Below are 19,588 nucleotides of genomic sequence, written 5' to 3'. Positions count from 1 at the left end.
CTTGCAGTGAAGTGTATTGAGGGGTGGTTTTTTTAATAACAAAAAATTAACCTTGCACCAGAAACAATGTATGCACTGTCAGTGCTACCCTTGTGCTTTGCATTCCTTGCAGCTGAAACCTTGTTTGTCGGCGCATCCTCCACACCAGGACATAGATTTTCCCAGATTAGAAGGCGGAAAAAGAAGACTCGGGAGGACATGATCAATGAGTTAATGCCTCCGAGAGTGATAAGAGCATGGGCGATTGCACTGTCCGAGGACATGGACAGGAGAGCATGCAGGGAACAGGAGTGGGCCATGCAGGAAGAGATTCTGTGGATTATGAAGGAGCAATCAGACATGTTGAAGCATCTGGTTGAGGTTCAAGAAAGGCAGCTGGATGCTAGAGTCCCTCTGCAGCCTATGCTGAACCTGCTGCCATCATCGCCAAGTTCTACATCCTCCTCCTCTAAACATACTATGAGGTGGGGGGTGGGAGTGGAGTTTGCTATCTCTTGCACTCAACACCAGGGGAGGGTACAAGAACCTGAAGGCGCCCATTCCCAGACCTTCTATTGTTATTGCAGTGCATCTGTAAGCAATCTTTCCTCGTTTCTCCCTCCACAGTGTTATCAGCCCTTTTGACCCAGGTTATCTTACCTTTTTTTGCTGTCTGTGCGTGTATAATAAAACTTAACAGATTGAGGAGACAAGGGCTCTTTATTCATTCATTCACACAGTGATTGGTGGAGGTGGAGTTTACGGGGAAGAAAATGCAATGGAGGGGACAGTTTGGAAGGAACAACACAGATAAGTGTCACATTATTCTGGCTCATTTCTGAAACTGGTTTTCAAAGCCTCATGGAGATGCTGAGCCACTCTATGGGCTGGTCAACACTAAGCCCCCAGTTCGAACTAAGATACGCAACTTCAGCTACGTGAATAACGTAGCTGAAGTCGAAGTATCTTAGTTCGAACGTAAAGGTACTTAACGCGGGTCCACACGCGGCAGGCAGGCTCCCCCGTCGACTCCGCCTACTCCTCTTGCGGAGCAGGATTACCGGCGTCGACGGCGAGCACTTCCGGGATCGATTTATCGCGTCTTGTCTAGACGTGATAAATCGATCCCAGAAGACCAATTGCTTGCCGCCGAACCAGCGGGTAAGTATAGACGTACCCTATGTGCTCTTCTTATTGCCCTCGTGTCTGGCTGCTCAACATTGGCTGCCAGGTGATGTTCCTCAACCCCCCATCCCAGCAGAAACTTTTCTCCCTTTGTTTCTAGATATTAGGGAGCACACAGCAGGCAGCAATAGCAATGGGGATGTTGCTTTCACTGAGGTCTAACCTACTAAGCAAACAACGCCAGCAATCTTTTAAATGTCCAAAGGCACATTTCACGACCATTCTGCACTTGCTTAGCCTATGGTTGAACCAAACCTTACTGCTGTCCATGCTGCTGGTGTACAGCTTCATGAGCTATGGGAGCAAAGGGTAGGCTGAGTCTCCCAGGATCACGATTGGCATTTCAACATCACCAATGGTTATTTTGCAGTCTGGAAAGGAAGTCCCTGCTTGCAGCTTCGGAACAGACAAAATTGATGTCAGTGAAATGGCCCCTGAGATCCACCAGTGCTTGCAACACCATTGAGAAGTATCCCTTTCAGTTTATGTACTCTTTGGCAAGGTGGTCTGGTGCCAAGATAGGGATATGTGTTCCACCTATAGCCCCACCGCAGTTAGGAAACCCCATCGCGGCAAAACCATCCACTATATACTGCGCATTGCTCAGAGTCAGTACCCTTCTTAACAGAAGTCTGTTATTGGCCCTGAACACTTGGATCACAACAGATCCCACGATAGATGTACCCACTCCAAATGATGCCCCACTGACCGGTAGCAGTCTTGCGTTGCAAGTTTCCACAGAGCTAATGCCACTCGCTCCTCCACTGTCAGAGCAGCTCTCGTTTTAGTATGGCTGTACTTCAGGGCTGGGGAAAGCTCTTCACACAGTTCCTGGAAAGTGGCCTTAGCATTCGAAAGTTCTGCAGCCACTGCTCGTCATCCCATAGCTGCATAACGATGCAGTCCCACCAGTCAGTGCTTGTTTCCCGGGGTCCAGAAATGGCGCACAACCCTGTCAAGGTGATGTATGACTGTCACCAGCAACTGCGAATTGCTCCACTCTGTCTTCCAGCAGGGCTGATTGTGTGGCATTACATTGTTCCGCATGGCGGCTCCCATATCGGCTATGTAAATATTGCAGGATAAGGCACGAGGTGTTTGTAATGCTCACAAGAACAGTATACAGCTGAGCAGCGTCCATGCTTATCAAGCTGTGGCGTCCGTGCAGTTAACCCAGGCTTATGAAAAAGGCTTGGTTTGTTTGCCATTGATTTCAGGGAGGGAGAGAGGGATGTAAGAGCATCATGGGAGGCTAACGCCATGTTTCCATAATCACCCACGGCAACGTTTTGGTCCCATGAGGCATTACAACCCCAACCCAAAATTCCACTCGGCTACATGCACTCTGGGATAGCTACCCACAATGCAGTGCTCCGTGCGGCGATGCAAGCCCTGCTCGTGAGGATGCACTCCGCTGACACAATGAGTATAGTGTGGTCACACAAGATTGACTTGCTTCAATCGAAGGCTCGACGTCGACTTAGATAAAGTCGACTTAACTGTGCAGTGTAGACACAGCCTTAGAGATGCAGTACAAAACCTCACAGCCCAGGAGAAGGAGAGGCAAAGCTGGCTGTACACTGATCCTGTGCACTCCTGGTTCTGAGCAGCTCAGGATTCCAAAATGGCCCAGGGGGTAATTTAGGATTTCAGCTGCCCATGGCAAACTTTCTGAGTGGGAGCACCACCCACCATCACTGTATCAGATAACACTGTAGCCCCAACCTCTTCAGCGCCACCCCGAGCACTATCCATACAGTAGGACTAATGGGGCAGCCAGTGGCTGCCTTTCACAATGCCTGTGCTGGGGATATCTTCCCTCCGACAGTTCTGAGACTTTTTATAGCATGAAGTCACCCCTCAGATGTTCATATTCCCGTGAAAAAAATACAGTGTGCCCAGAGACCAGGACACAGCAGTCGAGGCTAGTGGTTAGAGCAAGCATCACGCCTCATTGTGAGAGCAGGAGCCGGATGCCAGAGCCAAGGGTCAGAGCCAGATCAGAAGTCATGATCAGTGCCAAAGGTCAGAACCAGGTTACCTGGAGTGAGATAAGGCAGGGGCAAGACAGAGGCAGGGCAGGAGTAAGACTGGGAGCAAGTGTAGGAGTTATTTCAGCCATGAGCGAATGCTTTGAGCAGCTGCTGAACTGTTGGTGCTGCTGCTGGGCTTAAGAGCCAGTCTGCTGACTCTTCCAGCCAATCCACAGGGTAGCCAAGTAGACAGCCTGCTACAGGCCAGCTGCACTCATTAGAGTGCCCCGGGATCTGGCTCGGCTGCAGGCCCGTGATTCCTGACACAGTGAAATTAACAAAATCACTGGGAAGGAGGTGAACAATAAATATGGACTAGGCTTCTTGTCGTACAAGGAGGAACTAAAAACCAGACAGGATGAGCGGATAACTCAGGGGCTTTCCAATTGGTTGTGGAGCCCCTCACATTACAACATTACAGCTTTCAACTCCAGGCCATGATGGCAGTAGGGGAAGATGTTGCCTTTTGGTGGTGCAAGTAAAGGTTTTCAGGATTGGGCCCAAAGTTACTCTTCAAAGTTCCTAAGTTACTTTCCTGGCTTGATTGTTGCAGTGGGGTTCTAGCTGCTCTCCTTGCTTCACTTGAAACATCCTACGGGTGTCCCCGGTAGCGTTGTGGAAGAACAAAAGAAGAGATTTCCCTCCTGAAAATCCATTATAGTTTCTATGTTGGGCCCAGTGAATGCTCAGAAAGGACTTTGGAACTGCTGCATGAAATACTCAGTGTGATTACTAAAACTCGGAGTTTATGTACCTCACTATCTATTGAGATGCTGGGCCTTGATTTAAGCAGCTTCCCAATAAAATAGGGCATAACCCTATTGGAACTGCAGTCTGTTCAAAGATGTGTGGCTTAACTGATCTAATGGGGTTCTGGTTTGGTTTGGTTTTTTTTCTTTGTGACTCAGTTGTTTCCAATCCATCGTTATCTACCCGTTGGGTTTTTTGAAAGCTAATTCCAGGTGTTGATATTAATATTTAAGACCCTGCATTTTGGATCATCATGTTGTACATGGTTGACCTGATTTCTCTTTCTAAACCTATCCACAACCTGCCATCTCTTTCTGAGCTACCACTCAGGATTTTAAAGAATGGGAGCATAAACTTAGGCTCCTACATCTGTTAAAACATCTGAGAAAGTGGCCTGAGTTTTAAAAGTGCTGAGCACTCAACAGGTCGTATTGACATTGACAGGAGCCATTGGGTGCCTAGAGCTTGAAGAACAGGCCATTCTCTTAGCTGCCCTAACACAGCTTTTGGAGCTTAACTCTAGACTCCCATTTTTTTTAACTCTAGGCCCTAGTAACTTCATTTTCACCCTTTGAGATACCAAATATTGGATATTTCCCGTGTCCCATGGAATTCTTCCCCTTTGTGAGATGTGTGGGGTTGACTTGTTATATCAGTTTAAAACAAAGCCTAAGACTTTTTAATTTGGCTTAATACCCTTCTTATTTCATGCTATTATACGATGTGCTTGTGAAAAATACTTTCTTAAATCTGCAATAAATTCTGCCTGGTGGGTAGCGGGAACAGAAACTGATTCTTCAGTAACTCTGACTTTTAATAAGTGTCTTTTCCTGTTGTTTCTCCTTTTAGCTTTGCTCGTCCAGGAAAAGGGTCGTGGCTGGGTAAAGGCAGCCTGGAGACAGGACCAGACCAGTCCAGTATGTCATTGGAGAATCTAGTGTTCGGAGCTGGCTACTGCAAACCGACTTCATCTGAGGTAAGGGCGGGCAGGCAACAATGGAACGGTTACATTTTGACTTGCCATCTATGCACTCAACTGTGACTTGGATTATCTATGCAGGTACAGGGGAATGTGAAGGAGTAAGAACCCTTCTAACAGCCCTATATGGGATTCCCAGACTTTGGGTCCGAGTGTGCAGTCCCCACCCTGGAGTAAAAGGGCAGCGGGTGTTAGAGAATGAATGGAGTCTTTCCTTCTCACCCTCTGCTCGTTTTCCAGCGTAGCTGAGCCACTGAGGAGGGTATTGTGAATTGCTGTTGGTAAAAGACAAGAAACAATTTACAATTCCCTCTTGGAGGACGGAGGAAGGGGAGTAATTATGCCTCAGAGCATTGTCCGAGTCACCATGCCTCCTGTACAGCGTAGGCACATCCCCTTGCTCCAAGCAGCACCTAGAGTAACAGTGTATGACGAGGCTTGTTGCTTTATTAGTGACCTATCAAAAGCATCGGAATAGCAGGATTGTTACATTCTAGACAGTAGTTTTCAATCTGTGGTTGGGTCCGTGGACTGCGTTTCAGGGGTCTATGTGGTCTGCAGATCCCTGAGGGTTTGTAGACTATGTCTAAGATTTCCAGAGGGTCCAGACCTCCATACAGATAATTTGACTACTAATTAGTCCATCTGTTAACTATTTAAATTTGCATGATGAGGAGTTACCAAGGGCTGTAATGTAAAGTTCAGTGGTCTCATTTGGCAGTTGGTTGCTTGTAAAGAAAACGTACTTTCCCCAGTGGTATTCTATGGATCAAAGTATGCCTGAAATTTCAAAATTACTGTATATATGAGTGGGTAGTATCCTTTATGTAGAGCTGTAAAAAAATAGGGAGGTATTTTCAATGGAACATTTTGGCCTCTTGTCAAAATACCAAAAGCCAAAATATTTTTGTCTAAAACTGAAATATTTAAATTCAAAATGGTTCCAGCATGCCTCATGGCAGTTGTAGTTTTGGTGCCGTATGCTCCCGTTGTCTACTGTGAGCTGGGCTTTCTGGTCAGACTACATCACCCATGATGCACCACTTTCTCTCTTCATGAGGGGAAGGCTGTGTGTCATAGAAGTCCTTGCCTGTGAGCCATCATTGGAGATGCAGTCCAGCCAGAGAGCCCATCCTATAGAAGAGAACAGGAACATAAGGCACCCCAAACTACAACTCCCATGAGGCATGGTGGCACCATTTCAAATAAAAAATATTTCAGGTTTTTGTGGGGAGGCGGGGAAATGGTTTTCAGGTGTTTGTTTTTCTGATGAAATATTGTTTGTTTTTTGGTGTGAAAAGCAGATTTTTTCATGAACAATTTCAGTTTCATCGCAAAGTCCAATTTTCCATCAAAAAAAAAGTTTCAAAAACAGAAATTTCATGTTCCCAGTGGAATGTACTGTAAGTCTCCAATGCTGCCGCACCTGCCATATAAATCAGCAAGGCGTGTTTCACCCTTTCTGATTTCTCTTCAAGAAAGCTGGCTCCCAGGCAAATCTGGAAGTTCTGCAGCTGGTGAGCTGGTGTTCCAGGTCCCCCTCTGTGCCCAATCCGGGAAGGATCAGAGTCGGTTACAGCCCCAGATAGAGGCCCCTGGCTCTTTAGCTTACACGGTAGCAGCTCATGCTTTTAACTCTGGAATCCCTGGTGTGTCAGTCAAGATGGTGGCAGCTGCACCACCTCCTTCAGTTCCCTGCTAGGTTCCCTACCAGACTGAGGGATTCTGACACCACCCCAGCAGAAGCAGGATGGGACAGTGTGTACTCCTGCACACAGAGTCTGGAGGTAGTGTTGGGGGTCAGGTTTCAGAGTCAATGCCCCATGGAGATAAGTGGGGTAGTTGTACCCTTTGAGTTTCATCTCGAGCCGTCTGCAGAGTCAGATGCTGCTGAAGTTATGCTCCAGCTTCATTTGATCCGTTTTGTGCTGAAAATTCTGGTTTCTTCTGCCATTATGCACCTGTTAAACTTGGTGTTTCCTGCTTCTTCTTTTCATTTCTAGCCAGTCAGCAAACATCTTTCCTGCTACTTGTCATCCTTTCTTTTTCTGAGCATTTCTTCTTTGCTGGCTGTGGCCTCTGGTACCTGCTGACCTAGAAAGAAAATAGATCACAAAGAAAGAAACCAGGCGTTAGCTTTGCAAAAGAAGGACTAAAGCCCAGCTGTTTCCTTTTAAAGGGCAGATATTTTGCATGTTTTCCCTTTCTCCCTTTGAAACTAGTTAAGGGCTTGAGGGCTCTTATATTCCCTGCTGCATAAAGGAAACTTAAACCTACCAAAGAGGAAACTGAGACCTGAGACCTCCAGAGACCTGAAGTGCCTGCAGGATCTTTCTGCTAGATTTCATAACATTTTTTCCTTTTTGCAATGTTTCAGAGCGGTAGCCGTGTTAGTCTGTATCTGCAAAAAGAACAGGAGTACTTGTGGCACCTTAGAGACTAACAAATTTATTTGAGCATAAGCAATAGATCCTGTAGTGTATTATAAGAAAAATGGCTGTTTACAAGCTCGGGACATGATTTTGATCTTGGCTATGCTGATGCAATTCTGGAGTATATCCGTTGGCTTCTGTGGCATCTATCTGGAATTACACCTGTGTAATTGCGATCAGAAGCTGACTCATTTGTGGAAAGGAGTTTCATGGGTGTAATTTAGAGCAGAGTTTTAGCCCCGAATGTTAATTTTAGATTGGAATTGTTCTGTATTTTTGGGCCCCCAGCTCTCTTCTTAATGTCAGTCCAACACTTCAGATACATTTTTAATATGAAAAGGGAGGCATTTAAAATACGTCCACAATGGTTGGTGTTAAAAGAACAGACACCTTTTGATGCTGCTAATTTGAATCTTAATTAGCAATGATGGAATCTAACAAATGTCCATTCCATTCGTGCTTCTGCAACTGTAAGAGAGAATACACCATTCTAATGCTCTGCTTTTTGGGTATTGAAAAGTACGTTTAACCATCAGAGTTTGGAGACTGTTTGGGATGATTGCTGTTCATTGTCTGCCATTTACTGTAAAACAAAGACTGTTAGTTAATATGTACACAGAACTATAAATGGTTTCCTACAAGTATTATGATCCAGCTAATCTTACAGCCATGCAATAGGGGCAATATTTTTTAGTGGTTACTTCAATGTCTTTCATTAGTTGTTTCTTTTAGACATGGTGTGGGCAGAGGGAAGCAGTGTTGTGATCTGGATTAGGTTCAGAGTTTGAGATTGAGGCTAGCTGGGGGACTAAGGGTCAAAGATGATGTCAAAAAAAAATCTTGAAAACTTGTCCCATTTTCTTTTATTCCAGATGGTGGAACTATCTTGACATTAGCTATTCTTATGAGATTTCAAATATGTGAAAATCAGAACCAGAAAAGAGGCCACTTCTGGTTTTGATTCTTAACCAAATCCTTAGGGATTTGTTCAGATTTGTGGATTGATAATTGACCCCTCTCTCCTACCCTGAGCGTGGATGTCCATCGAGTCTGACAATGACATCACAGCATCTTGTATGTTCTCTTCTGGCTGCACAGTAGGATCTGCGAAGAGCAAGATCACAAACAGGAATGTATAGGCTTCCATTGAAGACTTGACATGATGCTTGGCCCTGTTTTCAAAGTGTTTACAACTTTTATAGTTACTCTCTATTCAGGTCTGTCCTTGACTGTGTCTTTGAAATTATCAATATTTATGTCACATGATTAGAAATTCTGCTTAAGAGAGGCTTTGATGTATTTCTGTTGACTGTTCATTTTCCAGTTTCAGTTCACCATACAGGACTTTTTTGGGGGAGTCTGTCATCATCCATTCTGATAACATGAGCTGTCCATCTAAGCTGAGCTTTGATAATCAGTGCTTCCATGCTGGTTGCTTTTGCTCTTTCAGTGATGTTTATGTTTGACACTTTGTCTTACTGGTGGACCTTCAGAATAGAGTGAAGATAGCTTGTGAATTTTTCAAGTTGCTTGATGTGTCTGCGATAAGCTATCCATGTTTGCCTGTATAAAAGGGATGCTATCACCACTGTATTGTATAGCATCAGTTTTGTTGACAGTTTGATGATATGCTGGTTGAGTGTCCTATGGTGACTTCTTCCAAAAGGCTGGTTTGCTTTTCATATTCTGTTTGATAGTACTTGATCCAGGGAACCATCCCTTGAGATAGTACTGCCAAGATATGTAAAGAGATGAATGTTCTTTAGTTTTGTACCATCAATGCTGATGTTTGGCTCAGTGATAGTGCTTGATGGAGCTGTTTGGAAGACGGCTTCAGTTTTTTCCAGGTGGATGGTGAGTCCAAATTGTTTAGTTGCCTCTGAGAACCTGTCAAGAATAATCTGTAGGTCACTTTCACTAAGACTACTAAGTGGAGAAAAATCAACCACAGAAAGGGTTTCACATATGAGTTCCTGGAGGACTTTTGTCTTTGCAGTAAACCTTTGGAGATTGAAATGTTTTCCATCAGCTCTGTACTTTATGTACATACCCGTTTGAAGATTGCCAGATCCGTAATTCAGAATGGCTGCAAAGAAGAGATCAAAGAGGACTGGTGCCAGCACGCTGCCTTGTTTCACCCCATTAGACATGAGAGATGTTTTAGTGAGATCATCTGAGAATACTTTTGAAGTCATGGCTTTGTGGAATTGATTGTCATGCTACCGAATTTGGGCGGAGGGTTGTATGGAGTGCAAAAGGAGAAATAGTACCTCTCGCCCTGAAATTTGAAAGGGTTTGCACACAAAGCCCCACTTTGTCCATGTCTGTGTTTTGTTGTTGTTGTTCTTTGTTTTCTAACAGACGCTTCATTGCTTTGTTAAATGAAAGAGTTAGGACCCCCTAGTTCTGTTCCCAGCTTTCCATCTAACTTGCTGTGTGACCATGGACAAGTCACCCAGGGCCGGATATGCACAAGAGGTCTCTAAGTTTGGTTGCCAAAATTTAGATCCCTAGTGTAGACTCATTGCATTGGCAGGGTCAATAGGGAGACCAAAGACATACTCAGCATGGAGACTGAATTACCCTTCCACAGCTACAGACACCTAGATAGCTCATCACTCTAGTATCTGAACGTTGGGCTGAAGACCATTGATGAGGTTTGTACTGCAGCGGCTTGTTGTTCTTGCTCAGTGGATAAAAAGTCCCAAGTGCTATCAATTTTGCTCATTTAAAAAAATGATTTTCAATGTTATGGATACAACGATCCACATTTTGGGGGTTCTGGTTGTGGGGACTGGTTAGGTCTTTTACATTAATCAGAAAAAAAACTACTCCCTGTTAATGTCTCTGCATCAAGTCAATGGTGCTTGTAACCTGTGGTCAGATAAAACAAGTTCAGGGGCAACTATAAGAGTGGTTGAAAGAGAAATAATAGGTGTTTACTCGTTGATCAATTTTCCACGTAGCTTGGTTGTGAGCTTCATAATAGTTCCACTCTATAACTGGGCACTTCATCAAATGCATTTTTGCATATACTTAAATCTTTACCTATCTTCAAAATTCAGTGTTGGTTCCTCAGGCATCTTAAAGGAGGTGGGTAGGGACAAGTGTTTCTGCTTTCTACCCTTAGGTGGAATGAGCTATGGGAGGGAGAAACTTTTTTTAGTCTCAGCCAATGCCAATGGAAATGGCTAATCACTGCCTGTAGTTGTGGTGCACCACGGTACATTTTTTCTTTCTCCAGTGGTACTTTGTTGAAAACTATCCCCACATCCCTAAAGAACACCACAATAATTCCCATAGACTGACAGTAACAGAATTCTTGAACAGAGACCTAATCAGTTCTTAACAGCTTCTGAGCCAACTGCCTTTCCAACAGCAGCACAGATGCCAACACCAGAATGGATGAGATCCATCACCTAGATGCAAACTCTTTGCCTCTGGCCGGTGTCCCAGACAGTAGCACTGTGGCTGAGAAATGAGAAGAGAGAATCCCTGTTTTTCCTACCACTTGCTCTTGTTTTGTGGAAACAGATCTTCACATGACATCAAGTGCTGCATCCTAGCCAAAAGGCACCGTGCCAATAACAGTTATGCAGAATGTATAGGAATTAGTTCTGTTTTTGTTACTTATAATAATACAGTAGTGCCTTTAGGCACCAAGCAGGGGCTCATTGTTCTAGGTGCTGTACAAGGCAGCTCCAAGTTGCTCACAATCTCTGACAAGACCCAACAGGTGAAACAAAATAATGGTCTGAGAGATAACAGTGAAGTTGGATGCAGCTGCATGCGTTACTAGTCTCTCATTGGTCATAATAGCCCTGGGGATGCCAGCTTAGCCAATAGAAGATAACAGTGATCTGTGGGTCTCATGGCTGACACTGGAGGCATTTAAAGTCAGCAAAGCACTTCAGCACAAGATTAATGGCATTAAAGTCAGGAGCACCCATTGAAATCAATGGAAGTTAGGTGCCTAAGAACTTTTCAGGATCTGGGCCAATGAGAATTAGGCACCCGCTTTAAGTTAAGGGTGTGTGCTGACATGCTTTGCTGAGTTGGAAACTAAAAGAAAACAAGGTGTTGGTTTTGGGTTTTTGCTGATTAGAGCTGGCCAAATATTGCAAAATAGTATTGGGAAACATTGAAATAAAAACTTTGAAATCAGTTCGGCTGTATTTGGACTCCTTTTCATCCATTTCCCTCAAACTTTTGTCTTGTTATTGTTTTCAGGGTGTTAGAAGTCATGTGAACACTTTTGGGTAGATGTGTTTGCAGAAGAATAAGTTGTATAGCCGTCTTGACATCTCTTTGATTTCCCCCCTCTTAATAAAAGTTCAAGTCATCCAATCAGGGAACAGAAACAAAACCATAATCAGTGCAATGGAGCTGCAATCGTAATTGGAGTCTCTAGGGATTACTGTAATATAAGTAATCAGTAATAATGATCAAATAATATATAACAAATGGAAGAAAGGGAAAGTTGATAGTAATGAAGATAAATCAAAAGTTAAGAATTCTCAAAAATTGATATGGGAAGCAAAGGGACACGAGGAAAGTTGTGGTCAGCAGAGTTAAGGACAATAAGGAGGTTTTTAAAAAAAAATATGAGGAGCAAAAAGAATCCTGACAATAGTTCATTACTAAATGTAAATGGTGGAATTATCAATAATATTGCAGAAAAGGCAGAAGTGTTCAATAAATACTTCGGGCATTTGGGAAAAAACAGATGTTGTAGTCATCATATCTGATAACACTCTTTCCATTCCACCAGTATATCAGGAAAATGTAAAACAGCAGCTACGAAAGTTAGACATTTTAAAATCATCAGGTCTAGATTACTTTCATCCAAGAGTTTTAAAAGAGCTGTCCATGGAGCTCGCTGGACCATTAATGTTGATTTTCAATAAAACTTGGCACACTGGAAAAGTTCCAGAAGACTGGAAGAAAGCTAATGTGCTGATTTAAAAAAAAAAACAAGTTAAACAGGAAGACTTGAGTAATTATAGGCCGGGAGTCTGACATAGATTCTGGGAAAGACCATGAAGTGGCTTGATTAATAAAGAACTAAAGGAAGGTAATATAGTTAATGGCACTCAATGTGAATTTAAAGAAAATAGATCCTGACAAACTTTGAATCTCTTTTTTTCGATGAGATTACAAGTTTGGTTGATGAAGGTAATAGTATCGATGTAGTATACTTAAGAGTTCTGTTGTTATGTTTATAAGAAGCACACGGGATCTTTTTCAGGGGAAAAGGCAATGCACCACATTTATTGGAAATACAACAATTAGCATATGCATTCAATCACACACACACACACACACACACACACACACAGTCCTGCCAGTCGATGTTATAGTTACCAGTCCAGAGTCCGGATCAATCTAGTGGCCAGCTAGGTTCATTACAGGTATGTAGGAGCCGGGTTCTGTCGGTTGCGATACAATGCTCCAGGGAAGTCTTGGCAGGATGAACTTAAAGTTTCATGGCAAGGCACCCTTTTTATATAGTGATTTTCCTTCATTGGGACCAATGAGTTTTGCACCGTCATGCTGTAATCAATTGTTGTTTGACGAGTGCTTGCTTTCTTAAATTGTCCTTCTCATTCTTTCATCAAGTCTCTTAGGGAGTTACCCCGTGCTGGTTTTAATCACAGCTATCTTGTTCTGATTGATAGGTGCCTGTCTCATCTTTTAGAGTCGTCAATCTGCCCTCTTCTGACATTTCAATAGGGGCATGTTGTAATCTTCTGGCGCCCTTGCATCTGTCCTCAGTTCCTCCCTAGAACATCTGGTTCGGTGATGGCCTTCACACTTATCTTCTAACACACACATTCCACATTCGCACACAAAACAAGATTGATTTACACAGAACATTTGAACAGGAACATCTAATTATACTGCAAGAGAAAAACAATCATTGCATTCTTTTACTTATTTTAAAATGCTAAACCTACAACAAAGTGGTGACCCTAAAAGGTTTGTTACTGCATTGAAATCAGCTCAGATATGGATTCTGGCTGATGTATCTCTACCAATGGCCCATTATGCCATTCCTTTCTGCTATTCAAAAAGGGTGGCTGGTAGGATATGATCAAATTACACACCAATACATTTAATACATGCTACATTATTATTCTTTATCCTTCATTCTAAATTATATAAAATAAAAATGTAAAATCCACTACTACACTGTAAGGCATTTGATTTATTACCATACAATATTTTGATTAAAAAACTAGAATGATATAAACATGGCATAAGATAAATGGATTAAAACTGGCTAACTGATAGGTCTCAAAATACAACTGTAAATGGTGAATCATCATCAAACAGGAGTGTTTCTAGAGAGGCCCCCTCGGGATCGTTTCTTAGCCCTACTCTGTTTAACATTTTTGTCAGTGACCTTCAAGAAAACATAAAATCATACTGATAAAGTTTGCAGTTGGGCACAGAAATTGGGGGAGTTGTAAATAATGAAGGGGATAAGTCACTGATAAAAAGCAATTGCTTGATAAACTGGGTGCAAGCAACCGATATGTGTTTTAATATGGCTAAAGGTGACTATATCTATGTAGAAATAAAAAATGTGATCCTGGGATACGTAAATGAGAATCTTGAGTGGGAGAAGAAAGGTATTTTGCCTCTGCATTTGGCACTGGTGTGACCACTGCTGAAAGACTGTGTCCCGTTCTGCTGCTCACAATTCAAGAAGGATGTTGATAAACTGGAGAAGGTTCAGAGAAGAGCCACGAGAATGATTAAAGGATTAGAAAACATCCCTTACAGTGATAGACTCAAGGAGTTCAATCTTATTTAGCTTAACAAAGGGAAGGTTTTAGTGGTGTCTTGATTACAGTCTATAAGTATCTATATAGGGAACAAATATTTAATTAAGGGCTTTTTAATCTAGCAGAGAAGTGTATAACACAATCCAGTGGCTGGAAGTTGGAGCAAGACAAATTCAGACTGGAAATAAGGTGTAAATTTTTAACGGTGAGAGTAATAATCATTGCAACAACTTACCAAGAGTCATAGTGGACTCTTCATTACTGGCAGTTTTTAAATCTAGATGTGATGTTTTGCCAAAAGATCTGCTCTAGGAATTATTTAGGGGAAGTTGTGTGGCCTGTGTTATCCCGGAGGTCAGACTAGATGATCACAATAGTCCCTTCTGGCCTTGGGATCTATGAATACTTTTTGTTCTGTCAACGTTGCAAGTAAAATTTTCAAAAGTGCTTAAAGAGCAACAGAGGGTCCCGTGGCACCTTTGAGACTAACAGAAGTATTGGGAGCATAAGCTTTCGTGGGTAAGAACCTCACTTCTTCAGATGCAAGTAATGGAAATCTCCAGAGGCAGGTATAAATCAGTGTGGAGATAACGAGGTTAGTTCAATCAGGGAGGGTGAGGTGCTCTGCTAGCAGTTGAGGTGTGAACACCAAGGGAGGAGAAACTGCTTCTGTAGTTGGATAGCCATTTGCAGTCTTTGTTTAATCCTGATCGGATGGTGTCAAATTTGCAAATGAACATACATAGCAGAGGGGCATTGTACATTGGCCAAACTGGACAGTCACTACGCAAGAGGATAAATGGACACAAGTCAGATATCAGGAATGGCAATATACAAAAACCTGTAGGAGAACACTTTAACCTCCCTGGCCACACAATAGCAGATGTAAAGGTAGCCATCTTACAGCAAAAAAACTTCAGGACCAGACTCCAAAGAGAAACTGCTGAGCTCCAGTTCATTTGAAAATTTGACACCATCAGATCAGGATTAAACAAAGACTGTGAATGGCTATCCAACTATAGAAGCAGTTTCTCTGTGTACCTCTCTGTCTCCCTTAGCTCTGGTCTCAAGAGCCCATACTCAGTCTCAGAAGGGACATGAGCTGCTTGGATCAAATGCACACATACGCTACCTATCCACAAGGTAGGTAATCGTACATGCTGCATTCAATGCAAAAATTGGCTAGCCCCCACTCTGCTGCTGGACGCCTGCCTGTGTTATTTTTGTTCTTGCTGGGTGTTTTTGTTCTTTATTTTTTTTTTTTTGTGGGGGAGGGGGATTGGCCTAAGTTTAGAACATGTTTGTTAGGTATATCTGGCTCTCACACTCCTGTAAACTCCCTTGCAAAACTCCCCTGTTCATTACCTCCTTTGGCTACTTATGTGCTGGCTTTTTAAACCCCTGTTCTCCCTGAGTTAGCCATGCTCCCTAGTGAAGGGATTCTAAAGGCAGGGGTGGGGAACCTTTTTTCCATCAAGAGCCATTGACCCACAGAAAAAAATAAATTGCAGGCCACACACAGCCCGAGGGGGACGCCGAGGCTCTGGGCTTCCTCCCCGCAGCGGGGTGACCTGGCGCTCATGGTTCCAGTAGGGTTGCCAACTGTCTAATCACACAAACCCAAACACAGTTGTCCTGCCCCTTCTCCAAGGCCCCGCTCATTCCAGGCCTCCTCCCTCCTTCGCTTGCTCTCCCCCACCCTCACTCACTTTCACTGGGCTGGGGCCATGGGTTGGGGTGCAGGAGAGGGTGTGGGGTGCAGGCTCCGGGATGGAGTTTGGGTGCAGAAGGGGGGGTCAGGGTTGGGGCAGGTGGTTGGGGTGCGGGACTGGGTACGGGGTGCGAGCTCTGGGAGGGAGTTTGGGTGCGGGTAGGGGCTAGGGCAATGGGTTCAGGTGTGGGACAAGGTTCAGGGTGCAGGCTCCAGCCAGGCGGCGTTTACCTCAGGTGGCTCCCAGAAATGGCGGCATGTCCAGCAGCGGCCCCTAGGCTCAGGAGCAGCCAGGTGGCTCTGCGCACTGCCCTTTCCTGCAGACACCGCCCCCACAGCTCCCATTGGCCATGGTTCCCCGTTCCTGGCCAGTGGTAGCTGTGGAGATGCCGCTTGGGGCAGGGGCAGCGTGCAGAGACCTCCTGGCCGCGCCTCCGCCTAGGAGCCACTGCCGGACATGCGGGCCGCTTCTGGGAGTGTGCAAAGCCAGGGCAAGTAGGAAGTCTGCCTTAGCCCCGTGGTCCTACCAGACTTTTAGCGGCCTAAAATCTCCCGGATTTGCTTCAGTAGCCTCTGGGTGATCAAACCTGATTCTGGGAGACTCCCGGCCAAACTGGGAGGGTTGGCAATCTTAGGCTGCAGCCCCGCGGAGTGAGCCAGCGCTCGTAACTCCAGCCCCATAGGGTGGAGGGAAAGGCTTGGAGCTTCTGGCCTGCGGTGCCAAGACTTGCTGCAGGCTGGATGAAATTAAGCAACAGCCCAAATCCAGCCCATGGGCTGTAGGTTCCCCACCCCTGCTAAAGGGATTAGTGGTGAAAAGATGGCAGAGTAGAATTTCTTTAGGAAGCTGTCAGCCTTGCCTAGCAGGCCTCTAGGCTCTGCAGACAGCCGCACAACAACCCACGCTATAAACTTCAATCAAGCAGGCACACGGCAAGCAAACAAACTCACCCCAACGGTCATGTACTTGCTCCTCCTTCACCAGGAGAATTCCCTCACAAAAGTCCCGTTTGCTGATCCTTTTTGCTAATGTCAACAGAGTCTAAATGTTCCATAGAATAAATCAGCCTTGCCCAGTAGGCATATGCACGTGGGTTGGGTAATGGAGTCCTGCCAACAGTTTGGAGCCTGGCTGTGGACCTGGAGGAGCTGCGATCACCACTCCACGGCTGTGACTACAACAACAAGGTTGTTGCAGACGTGCTCATTATGAAGGTGTTTTGGCCATTAGGTCCACTGACTGTCCCTCCTTCGAAGCTCCCAAACTCCCTCTCTGTGAGAGGAAAGAGCAGTCTTGAGGTTGAGGCACTAGCTCACTCATTCAAATGTTTCCCAGAGGGTCCCTAAGTAAAAGTCATTACATCTGCCAGCTTTTTGGTGGGCATCAGAGCAGTTCACAGGGTGCAAGGCTCCCTGTCACAAGAACCATCCTCTCAGTTGGCATTGATTGGCACCTTTCTTGGCTTCCTCAGCAGAGAGGCTAAAGAACTGAGTGGGGCATGGAATTATTTTCGCACCACCCAAAGGCAGTTCCTCCAGGATATATCTGAGTCACGTTCATGGGGGTAAGGAAGTACTGTGTCTGTTGTACATACTGTACTTTTCCTGTGAATAAATAGTTCTCAAGTGTCCAGAGCTGTCAGTCCAGCACCTTTCTCACAGTGCTAAACTCACTCCAAATATTTTATTCAAAACATAAAATAATGACCTGCAGAATAAATGCCAAACTACTCTGTGGCTCATGAAATTTTATTGTCTCTGCCTCTAACTTACTTGAAGGCTGGCATAGGAACTATGCATAATATAGTAGGTGACTGCCGAGATAAGAAACGAATAAGTGAAAATGGAATATTTATGCAAATTTATATAGCTCCTGCTATTCAAAAGTTCTCTGTTAGTTGCAGTGAATTGTAGCTAATGACTGTAATGTACCATAAAGTAACATACCTAGGGAAGTTTCTGATTAATCGCTATTGTTGATCCAGAATTTCTATTTTTCTTTTGGATGTTTTAAGCAGCAAAAATGCTGCTGCTTTGTTTCTAATTAGCTTTCTGCTTTGTAACCTGGTGGGTGATTGCGTGCATCAAATCATGGTGCTGTGGTGACAAGTTAGTGGTGGATGCAGCATACTGACAACTGTGGGTAATGAGAAGTTCCCTGGCACCAGCAGGGGTAGAACCCAGATCCTCCAGCATCAAAAGCATAGGCCTCTATCACCTGGGCTAACAGAGAAAATCTCTGTGAGAGCTTAGCAGTAATAAGGCCTGTACCATATTCGAGCAGTTCTGATTTTATCCAGCAAAGGAGAGCAGTGCTCAGAGTATCAATTCACAAGAAGGCAAGTTGCTGTGACCAGACCTGTAAATCGTTCCCTGTGGAAATTACAGTGTGCACTAAGTACTGTGATGCTCTAGGAGATTGAGAGAAGATGGTTATCTGTGCATAACTCTGGGGCAAATCCAAATGATATCTTCTGCAGGAGTACCTGCAAGAGAGGCCACTGGGCCAGGAAGTCTCTGTGAGTGTTCCTGGAATCATTTCATTGCCAGGGTAGAGGGTTTTTTTCCTACAGAATGAGTGGCTTAGACCTCACACTCTGGAGACCACAGGACCTTCACAGTGATACCAACTTTATTTTTTATATTACCCAGTAGGCCTAGATGCAGTGTCTTCACTGCATTTTTAACCTGGGTCTGTGGGACCCAAGCTTGTAGACTCAGTATTTCCAAGACCACGCTTGAGCATCCACACTGCATTGTAAACCTGGGCTTAAGATGACTAGACCTGGGTCTCACAGCCAGACTAATCTGTCCATACTGCATTATGCAGACCTTCTGACTTGAGTCTGGGGTTTGACTTGTGTCCACAGTGCAAAATGCCAGGGCTTGGGCTGAGTTACAGTGGGACTCAGACTCTGACCCACCATCCTAAGAGGGTCCTAGGACCTGGGTCCTGAGTGCTTGCTGCCCTGAGTCAGACTGATTTGTATGAGGAATGGCGGGGGGGCTCAAACTTGAATCAGAGCCTGGGCTTAGTGGACAGTGTAAACATATGCTAGAAGCTCCAGTCGTGGCCCAGGATCCCATTGTGCTAGGTGCTGTACAAACAGAACAAAAAGCTGGATGCTTCCCCAAGGAGCTTACGATCTAAGTATAAGACAAGAGACAGCAGATGGAGCAGTACAGGGAAACAATGAGACAATATTGACCAGCATGATAGGCTGTGGTCCCTGCACACCAGCAGCCTAACTATTGTCAGGTTTGTGTAGGGATCACAGCACAGGAGAATTCTGAGGAGGGATTTGAAGATGGGTAATTAGGTTGCTTTGTGGAAGGTTATGGGGAACACCTCCCAAGTGTGTGGGGCAGCATCGGAGAAAGCATGAAGGTGGCCAGAGGGGGCTGGCATCATAGGCGAATCAGAGGCAAGCATCGACTGCTCAATAGTGCATGAGATGATAGGAAAGGTTTGGATTGGCCATGAAGTGACTAAAAGCAGTTTATGTGTGATGCGATAGAGAAGAGCCTGTCACAATTTTATCATTAGTCTCATACATCACGATATCCAGAAGGAAATTTTCAAAAGCACCGAAATTCCACTAACTTACAGTGAGACTAGGGGCTCGTCTACACTTACCGGGGAGTCGATGATGCAGCGATTGATGTACCGGGGGTCGATTTAGCAGTAGACCTGCTAAATCGACTGTAGATTGCTCTCCCGTCGACTC

The 19,588-nt window shown here is 44.5% G+C and overlaps 1 protein-coding gene across 5 annotated transcripts in view; it reads left to right on the top strand.

Moving 5' to 3' along the window:
• FAM135B (family with sequence similarity 135 member B) overlaps positions 1–19,588 on the top strand; it is a 331,843-nt gene that overhangs the window by 229,418 nt on the left and 82,837 nt on the right. For all 5 annotated transcript variants that reach the window (XM_065586241.1, XM_005291038.4, XM_065586240.1 and 2 more), the window contains exon 7: positions 4,797–4,923. In XM_065586241.1, coding sequence (XP_065442313.1) covers positions 4,797–4,923 — 127 coding nt within the window. The remainder of the gene's footprint in view (positions 1–4,796; positions 4,924–19,588) is intronic.

Source organism: Chrysemys picta, chromosome 2 (assembly GCF_011386835.1).
Source record: "Chrysemys picta bellii isolate R12L10 chromosome 2, ASM1138683v2, whole genome shotgun sequence".
Lineage (NCBI taxonomy): Eukaryota > Metazoa > Chordata > Testudines > Emydidae > Chrysemys > Chrysemys picta.
This window is presented reverse-complemented; position numbering and strand designations above follow the sequence as displayed.